General features: G+C 39.3%; 1 protein-coding gene across 2 annotated transcripts in view; it reads left to right on the top strand.

The window, feature by feature from the left end:
- Positions 1–10,292, top strand: part of LOC137184080 (vitamin D3 receptor A) — a 95,526-nt gene extending 85,234 nt beyond the window's left edge. For both annotated transcript variants that reach the window (XM_067591413.1, XM_067591414.1), the window contains one exon: positions 805–10,292. In XM_067591413.1, the coding sequence (XP_067447514.1) occupies positions 805–1,058 (254 nt within the window). In that variant the 3' untranslated portion in view covers positions 1,059–10,292. The remainder of the gene's footprint in view (positions 1–804) is intronic.
- The last annotated feature ends 275 nt before the right edge of the window (positions 10,293–10,567 follow it).

Consider the following 10,567-nt stretch of genomic DNA (forward strand, 5'->3'; position numbering starts at 1 on the left):
TGTGTAAATCTCAGTATCAAATCAGACCACTGTCAAAATGCCTCCTTATAACTTGGTAATACGATTTTGTTTAGACGTTGTCTTCAGTATGAAATCATTCAGCTGTGAAGCCTACAGCTCACTCAATGACTCACACAGCAACCTGTTTAAATCACCCAAAGCAAGTTAGGAAACCTGTTGGCTAAAGATCAAAATAATCATCCTATAAAGAAAAAGAAAAACAATAGGAGTGATGGAATACATAAAATGCTGGGCCTGTTTTTTGTTTTTGCTTTCCCATATCAATACTTTTATGACTGTACTGAGGCTCAGTGTCCCAACAACATGATACCTTTATCCCTGAAACAGTGACACTACTCTATCCAATCATAAACCGATATTTGTGGTGCATTGCAAACCTGTGGACACACAGTCAAAACTCAAAACAATGTCAAAGTGCTTATTTTTGTTCTTAAAAACTGCTCTAGAAAATTTATATTACAAGTCAATATGATGATAAAGTGCATGTTACATGACCTTTTTCCATTATCAAAGTGTGTTTGACAAGGTATCTTCTCTTACATGAAGTGTAACAGTGAACATGTTTACAGACGACAATTATAATTTGCAAACTTTAAATATTCTGTCTGTGCAACAGTTTGGAAGACAAACTTCTGACTGACGTTTTCTTTCTCTTTCCATCCGTCCACCTCCCCACCTCAACCTCACCCTTTTCTACCCTTTCTATACTGTGACCTCACTTATAATGGTCATACACGCACTGCCTACACCCTACACTCCATCCCATCCGTCCTCCAATGACAGATCGTCCCGGTGTCCAGGACCACGCCCGCATCGAGCAGCTTCAGGACCGTCTGTCAGAGGCGCTGCAGGCCTACATCCGAGTCAACCACCCGGGCGGACGCCTCCTCTACGCCAAGATGATCCAGAAGCTGGCTGACCTGCGCAGCCTGAACGAGGAGCACTCCAAGCAGTACCGCTCGCTCTCCTTCCAGCCTGAGCACAGCATGCAGCTCACCCCTCTGGTGCTGGAAGTGTTTGGCAGCGAGGTGTCATAGCAGAGGCGGAGGCATGTGTGCATACATACACACACTCAACACACACAAGATGATTAACCAACCCTTACCGCCTTTCCCCCAGAAAACCCCAGCCTTGATACAACCCTGGACATGTGGGAGAAAGATGGATTATGAGATAGATAGACAGTAACCTTCACCTCTTTATCATCTGCCATACTCCTTCTCTTCCTCCTCACCTCAAGCAGCAAGACTCAAATGCCTGGACCTCTGGATTTATGGATATGACACCTGAATATGCTGTGGATTTCTGCAGCACTTGGATAACCAGATATATATATTTTGACCTCTGGATTTGCAAACACAGTACGGTATTACATTTCATTATCACGCAGATATCCTGACTCATTGACATCTGGAACAGACGGATCTCTCCACATCCACAAACTCCTCATCACCACCTTACCGGGCATCACTGCTAGATTCCTTACATTGTTTTCCCAGTGTGATGGATGGATGTGACTCCCACATCCTTTTTACCATGGTCCTTATTACATTGCCCCATGTTCACATCATTGCAATGTCAGATTGGAATAGATACACAGATTTACATTTATTAACCATGCTGGCACTTGTGAGGTACAGCTACTTTGTTAGTGTTAAATAGCTAAAAGCTATTGTTGATTTACAGTTTGTTGACAGCAAAGATATCCAAATATATTCAACATCAACATGGCTAAGCTTACAATAATGTAACTGAAATACTTGGCTTACTGGTTTAAAAATACTTTATAAGATCAGAGTCTAGCAGGTGTGTTTTCCTGCTTAGCTCTCTGTATCTGTGTATGTTCAAGGAGAGGTCTCAGATGGTTAGCTGAAGTTAGGAAAGCGAGTTAAAGTAGGAAACGTTTCAGTTTGCGAATGGTGGGAAGAAATACCTCTGGTGGAGTAAGAAAAGGAGGTTGGATTGATGGTGAGAGTCGCTACGGTTGAAATTCCTTGTTCATTCACAAGACAAAAGGGTATTTCACAAATCAAGAATGTATGTATAATGCTATATAAATATTAAATGATATGTATAAGCTGAGATATATATATGTGTATATATATATATGTATATATATATATATATATATATAAACATATATATACACATATATGTATATATGTGTGTATATATGTATGTATGTGTGTGTGTACACACACACACACACACACACACACACATATACACATACACATATTTAAGAGAGCGAAACATGGTTGCTTCCATGGAAGCAAATAGTTCTGAGTGTTGTATAATGTAGAGGATTTGAAGGCTCCTCCTCAGTTGTGTGTGTATGTGTCATCTTTCAAAAGACAAATGCGCATACACACACACAAGAAAGCGCTGACAAGTGTGTGAGGAGCCCTTCTATTTTTGTGATGTGTGTACAGTATATGAGAATATTGATGGACCACAAGGGGGTGTGTGTACAGGCTCTGACTGAGGGTTTAGTGCAGGGAAGCACTTCTCTGTTGGATTTTCTCGTTTTTTGGACCTGTGAAGTTTGTAGACTGACATAAGCAAACACAACGTCATGTTTCATGGATAGTGATTATCCAAAATATTTGTTCGGCTGGTTAGATTGCTGCTAAGACAGTTAGAGCTAGATAGTTGGACAGAAGCCAACTACCTGCTGTTGCCTCAGGGAAACGTTTGTCTGATGATATTGTGTACTTGGTGTTTATGGTGTGTGTGGCGTAAGCTTACAATCATAAGACGGAGATTGTTTTTGAAGCTCTAGGCATCACTGTGATTTCTAATCATACTAAATACAGTAACAGTATAAGTAAGCTAAAAGTGAAACTTTTTGAAATAATGATTACTACAAGATTTTCATTCCTAAGCGTATCTGTTCAATTAAAAACTCCTCTTATGAAATGGTTTGCATGATCGTACAATCCATTAGAGATCATTGTTAAAGTTAACATACCCATAAAATGGCTACATTTTGAAAGATAGAATCATCGCTGTGTTAACATACTGATTGATTTTTATCAGCCTTAAGGTTTTTTTTCAGGGCAAAGTGAATATTCTACAGATGGTAGCAATATAGATAAACAATGTATAGCCTATAGTGTTTTTGGTATGAAATCCTTCAGATGCTCTAAACAGCGGGGCAGAATGCTAAAACATGAGAAAGAACTTTTTTATATTAACTATAAAACTCAAGCCTCATACCTTTTTATCACATTTATATCATTTCAACACCAGCCACATAAGCGAGGTTTAGGATGTTACTTTTCCAACATCACTACATATCATATCACTTTTCTGTCAACACAGTGCATGCTCACCCCTCATGCAGGCCTGGATCACCCCCTTGTGGACAAACTTTGTAAATACCACTTGCTAAGTCTGTACATAGTTAGAGGTTAATGTAGGCAAAATACTAAGAGAATTCAAATGTTGATGGCAAGATGCTCTGGAGATGCAGCACTATATGCAATTAGGAGATGGACTCTTATGTTGTATTCAACTAGAATGGAAAGAGTTTGCAATTCCTGGTCAAGTTAACATTACTGAGTTGTGTTAGGGAAGGCTGAAGATCGGATTCTGGTTTGGCCTGTTCAGCTTTTTGAAAGCTGATATTTTTGACTGAAAGTGTTGATACTCAGTATTTGGCAAATTCAAATTTTACCAATTTCATGACAACAAAATCCTGATTTGATGTGTTTTCTACTGAAAGTAGCAGGTTTCACCGAACATCAGGAAAGAACCTTGATCATACAAAACTGGCCAATATAGCGCCTATTAACGGGCCAGCATCGGTCCAACCTTGTTTTGGATGATGCTCTTACTGAAACGAGCATTAGTGCAGTGATGGGATTCAGAGATCTGATGTGTTAAAATTGCAAAGGCTTCATGTCACTGAACATTCCCAGTGGTGGTTGTGTTGAGCATTCCAACTGGCTGAGTCTCATGCACGATCTACACATAAAACATCAGTGTGAACATCCTCAACTCCCTGGCAGCCGTTTTTAGGCACCCAACAACTCAGTATGTTATCACCAGGAAATGTCCTCTCTTTCCATTCCAAGCTTATGGATGTACGTCTTTTCTCTCCCCCTCTCTCTTTCTCTCTCTTTCTCTCTCTCTCTCTCTCTCCCTCTCTCTCTCTCTCTCTCTCTCTCTCTCTCTCTCTCTCTCTCTCTCTCCTCTCTCTCTCATAGTAAGTCAATCGATAAGCTTTTGACAATTATACAGTATATCCATAATATTTTCATTTTGGTGAAAATCTGTTTTGTTTTTTCTCTATTTTCTTTTGTTCTTTTCAAGATTGTCAATGTTAATGTGTGTCAGAGTTCGCTGTCTAGCAAGCGCTTGGCTTACTGCGCTGGGACATCGTTTTAATGAAGCAGAGATGAGCAAAGTGGAGTCCTAGAGGCTTTTCCAGTGCAAATGAATAAGCTCCCCTTCCCTTGTCACCTTGATTTCAACTAACTGAATACGGAGCCCTTTTATCTAATGTATGTGGCTTCAGTTTCTTGCTCGGACAGGGAAGGGACACAGTTCTACTTTCCTTCCCTTTTCTAATGGAAAAGACTTGTCAGTCCAGCAATGTCACACCTGGAGCTGTAACCTGAGGGGAAGGAACACAGTGGAGCAAAATCTTTTCATTGTCAGTGGAAAAGGCAGTCCCTGAGCTCTGTGTAAAAAAAAAAAAAAAATTTAAAAAAAAAAAAAAAAAATCTACATCTGCTTTGCCAGAAGCAGGATGTCAAACACAATGAAGTGATCGTGAACTAACACTGCCTCAACTGACTGACACAGGAATTAGCCAATGGCAAACTGTCACAGCAACAGCATGGGCGTGCCTCTTCATTCATCAACCAACAACCATCTAACCGCCTCTTCTTCTACATTAGCCAATTACAGCAGGATTACTCTTCATAGCTTTAACTTGGCAGCCAGTCTGGCTCTGCTTTCGGAAAAACTGTGGTGCACCAAGGGCTGATGGCATTCTGAGATTTAGTGGGACAGCTGCTGTGGAATTGGACGTGTCACTTTACTGTGAAAAAGACAATGCAGAAATGGCTCCTTTGTCCTGTTTGACCCAGAAAACCTTTGGATCGGACCTCCAGAAGACTGTGTAGAATCTGTAAAGAAGATCTTAGGAGAGAAAGTATTTTTCAATTGCCACAGGCAGACGTAGTGCTGTACAGGCAGTGTGTGCAGTGACTGACAAGATGTCGCCTCCTAAACCCAAAGTGTGACATTACCTTTTCTCACTACTCTGTGTCTCCCATCGCAGCTCTTAATATTCAGATTTTTAAAAAACAATTGTTTGTTAAAGAATAGTTGTTGAAAGACATAAAAAAGTGGACTTTTTACATGCAACATCAGCATCTACATCATCGGTTTCAAAAGGAATGCAGGACAGGGTGATGGGGTGAGATTCTGCTTGGTTTTAAGGGTTCTGACGGTTAAAGATCAATTGTTTTAACTATTTGTTTCTGTTGGGCAACGAAGCTGATTTTCCTCAGTGCTCAAATGAACCCAAACAAGGCCGCAGTCTCACACGCCTCAACCCTCCTCCCCTCAACCCAGGTTCAGCAGCTCCACCTCAGTAGCCTTACTTACAGAAACCTCACTCAGCTGGAAACATTTAACAGATACCTCAATAATTTACAGGATGACTTTTCACAATAGCCTTTAAGGGAACCAAACATAAACACACAAAAACACTCACACAGACACACTACAAGCAAACTCTCACCTCAGCAACCTTTTGCAGTGTTTTGACTTCAAACATACAGAAACTAGTTGCCAGTTGTTGTATAAAGAAGGTTGTCCAGTAGAATCCTGTTGCCAGTAGACCAGTCAGTATATGAGTGGATCCCAATGTTTCTAAATGTTAACTGTCACTCTGTCTGTTTTTTCTGCTTTACTCACTTTATCCTCATCTCTGCCTCATTCTCTATTCTCTATCTGTACTGTCTCTTTGTTGTCTCTGTCTCTACAAACAGATGACGTGCCGCTAAGCTTTGGCGCTGCGTTTAACCAAACATACTACCTCTCCCTTCCGCACATATATATATTTTTTTTGTCGCAGCATGATTGTGTTTATTATAAAGCATCAGTTTTTATTTTAACACTAATTTAGAAGGGTTTTTGTGTATTTGTACAGTATATTCCTTTTTATCTCTTTTCTCTTTTCAAATGCTGGATGATTTTTACCTCAACAAATCTCAAGATAAGCCTACAAATCTTAAGTCAGTAAATCAGAGGCCTCTTCGGCATCATTTCACCACTGAAGTCTGCATACGCATGAAGTAAAGCTATGTTCACGTTGCAGCTGAAAGGGCCCAAACTCTACTTTTACATGTGACACAAATCTGATATTTTCCAATTATTTTGAACAGCTAAAAGCATCATGCAGTATTTGTTCAGTTTCCATCTGGGCAACATAGATCAGTGAGTTCAAATGGATCAAATTATCGTTTCATTCACATGGTACATGATTCTGGTGAAAATTGGTTGAGTTAGCTGTAGCATGCAGGACAGTTAGAGTCAACAGAAAGAAAGCCAGAAAGCTAAACTGAGTGGTGTTTGGGGTGATTTTGTGATACACTTAAAACTGGAAGAAGCATCTTGTAACAGAAAAGGGAAAGGAATAGTTTAACATTTTTGGGAAATACACTTTATTTGCTTTCTTGCCGTTTGCTTGACTCTCTTTTAGTTTGTCAGCTTGTCAGCAAAAAAAACTGTCCAGCATATAACCCCACAAAAAACACAACTTGGTGGTTTTACTCTTAGTTTTTTGTTTTTTACAGTTTAAACAAGAAAGATAATGTGTTAATTAATGCGTTTTAGAGCTGCTGGAAAGCAGATATTTTGTGATAGAGCCAAGCTAGCTGTTTCCCCCCAGGTCTCAGTTTTTATGCTAACCTAACAGTCTCTGGGCTGTAGCTTCATATTTAACATACAGAGAAAAGAATGGTAAAGATCTTCTCATATAACTCTCAAAAGTGAATAAGCGTATTTCCCAAAATACTTAACTTCCTTTAAATAGTAAAGCAGTTAAAACTACAAAATAACTGAAGGTTGCACCAGTCAGTGAAAGACAAAACAAGCAAAAACAAGACAAAAAATCTGTATCTAAACGGACTTAAAAAAAAAAAGAAAAGAAAAGAAAAAGAGAGAGAAAATGTAGAGATTGGACCAAAAGAGACAGTGGAATAAAAAAAGTTTCTTATTCAAGAAAAACATAAGTGGTTTAAAGCATAACAGACTGTTAGCTTTAGTTTATTAATCAGGCTAATTCAGAACGTCCTAGAATAGAAATAATCCAATAATTTTACACGTGGTCAGCAATTTTGAATTGAACCTGACAGTCTGCATTGTGAACATAGTTTAAAAACTTGAAGGCGATGAGTAGATGTGCATCTAATCATCAGCGCACACTTCAGAGGCAAATGATGCACAAAGAGAATCTGGATAACTGGAGGCAGTGGTTGTGCTTAAGGTCACTCCTTCTTGAGTTTAGCGACGCCTTCAAAACTTTAGAGCTACTTAATGACAGGTAGTGATGTAGTAAAATGCCTCCTGATTTGGCCAGAGGTCGTGTTTGTGTTGTGTTGTCTGATGGGACAAACTGCCAATTTTTCTCTGGGTTCTTTTGTAGAGTTGAAAGTGTTAGATTGGTGCCACACAGACGAGAAACCTCTCGATCAGGCCCCTGCAAACACTTTCAACTTCACACACGTGTCCAAAGATAAGGGATGGAGGTCTCTGCATTGATTCATACCGACTCAGATAAAGGGAGTGGTAGTTAGAATTTGATAACCACTCTTTTTCTAACATCCAAAATATATATATATATAAAAAAAGTAGTGGCTGTGGCCTGGTTTTAACACCCAACACCATGGTGTCTCTCAGTCAGCTTCTCTTTCGCATCGCAGGTTTCCTGTGTATTTCGTCTCTAGTTGTAGCTTTCCTCAAAAGGGTTGTAACATTGGGATCCCATTTTAGATATCCTAGATACAAATAGTGTGTCATTCTTTCTGCTCAGTAGCCAGCCAAGTCTCACACACCTGCTCCAGTCCAACCTCAGCACTCTGCCTTCTTCTAACTCTCCCTAACTCTGGATCTTACTCCTTTGTTTATTTGCTGCTCGCACTCAGCTTTCAGGAAACCAGGCCTTCAAACTATATGCTGTGAATGACACACCAAGCCTTTAGTGATCACTCTTGTATTACAGAGACAAATGAATCACATCTCAGCTCGCAGCATGTGGACTTAAACGCTCTTCTAAGGTTCATTTATTACTATCAGCTGCTGTTGATGGAAGATCTTGGGCAGATATAGAAACTCACAGAATTATCAGCAGCTAAGGATATATTCAACGTTGAAAATACTTCAAAGTATTTGATATGTAATGATGCAACTATTTAATTGCCTCAACATGTTGCACATCTGTGGCATGGCCTTTGGGAAAAGGACGAAAAAATTGACACCCAATTTGTCTATGAATTGATAGCACAAAAAGCCCTTTGAAACAAATATTAGGAAGCTTATTTGTCGATTAAATGTTTACACTTAAATAAGCTGCATCCTTAAAAATGAAATGAAAACAAACAGACTGATTATTGAATATTTAGGTGGACAGATTATTGAGTAAATCTCAGTGACCTCAGTGGAGGTCTGTGGCTCATACCGAAATATCGTCGCCCATGTTTGAACCTGAGGAGAGCTTGTAGGTATAAAGTCGGCTTCTCTACCGTCGCCACAGATGGATGGTTGTCATTCAAGACAGATTGTCATCTGTTGCTCTGACTGCATTTCTCTGCTACCTCTTTAAATATGCGCTTGCTCATACACACAAACTTAAACAACTGCACTCACAGGCAAACACACATGCACACATACACACACACACACACCACACACACTCATACTGACTGACTGAAAAAGACAGACACTGATCACAACACACACACTCAGATGGACACACACACACACATACACCACACACGACGCACACTTGTGTGCACGTCTTTCTCCCTCACCAGCAGTTTTTGCCAATGATGCACTTGTGTTTTTGTCTCTAAATGCTCTGCAAAACGTGTGACGTCTAAAAATGATTTGTTGTCATCATCTTGCTTTTCTTTTAAAAAAAAAAAAACCTCTAATCTCTATAGTAAGACCTGGGCTAGCCAGGTGGATAGACTAGACATACATTGAATAATAATTCATCCAGTGCATACAGAAGGTTTCATGTCTTTACAAAAAAAAAAAAAACATAAATGCACATATTGCTCAGCTCAGTTGTACCTTGGTGTGCCTAGAACCCACAGCCTTATTTTGGGACAATATCAGGGGTTTTAATGCAGGACGATCTGTCTTTGTATTGCTGATGTTAAGACAGTTTCATTGAGTTTCAGTAGCTGTTTTTTCCTCTCTTCATATCCACACATTTGTTAGTTCCTTCAGTTTTTGTATTGGTTTCATGAGTCAGTAGCTTGCTCGTGGGAGGTGCATATCCTGACTAGGACATGCTACGTCAGTGTACGTCTGCTGGTTGTTCTTTTGTTTTATTCAGTGCTAATATTTATTCCCCTTGGTTGATTTGTCAGTGACAGTTGGTTCTTGTAAAGTCTGCCTGGTTTAGATAAAGGAATTGGAGGTCATAAATTAATCATTTAATTAAACCAGCTGCAGCTCAACTGTTCTTTCTTATTTACATCAGTGTTATCAAGTAAAATCCTCTCATTTGCTGTGTTGATGCAACAGTCCAGTGAAACTTCTTAAAAAGAGGTTTACAGATTTGATTTAATAAGAATGCCCAGCAGACTGCGACCTCTCATAGCATGAGCTATTCTCATCATTATTAAAAGAAAAGAGAAAAAAGTTTTTCAAGTTGTAGTTGAGTCCCAAGATAAGTACTTTTACCTTCACACATGCACACCACCATGCAGTAAAACTCACCAGACCTCAGTGCTTCTAGCAGAAACTTGTCTTTTCAAAATATACAGTTGCCATGGCATCGCTGTTGATGGTACCATCAATAGCCCTATATAACAAGAAATAGTATTATACATACAGGACCTTAATCAATGTCTCTTCGTGGTCAAATCACCGCCTGTTTTTGTGTTGCTGTTTTCTTTTTGCTCTTCTTCTCTTTGAAGTTGATCCATTGTACTTTGATTACATGCATTGTATGTAGTAAAATACTGATAATGTTTTGGGGAAATCACAAATAAAACAGCTGTACATAATGATGCAAAACATCCCTTGTGTCTGTTCCTGTTTTGTTTTGAGGTGTGTTTCTGTAAAGGTGACAGCGGATGACAGTCAGGTTTAAAGGTCACTTTATCCAGATTATTGACATCTACATCTAGTTGTATAGCTCAAAACCTGGTTAATTTCCCCAGATTTAGAGATATCGATCTCCAAGATTTTTGGTGCCACCCCAACAGTAGTGACAATCTCTCTTTCCAGAAAGTATGTCCCCGTTCATCAATATAATCCACAGATCACACTGTAAACTGTTGTAAACCAATGA

Source organism: Thunnus thynnus, chromosome 6 (assembly GCF_963924715.1).
Source record: "Thunnus thynnus chromosome 6, fThuThy2.1, whole genome shotgun sequence".
NCBI lineage: Eukaryota > Metazoa > Chordata > Actinopteri > Scombriformes > Scombridae > Thunnus > Thunnus thynnus.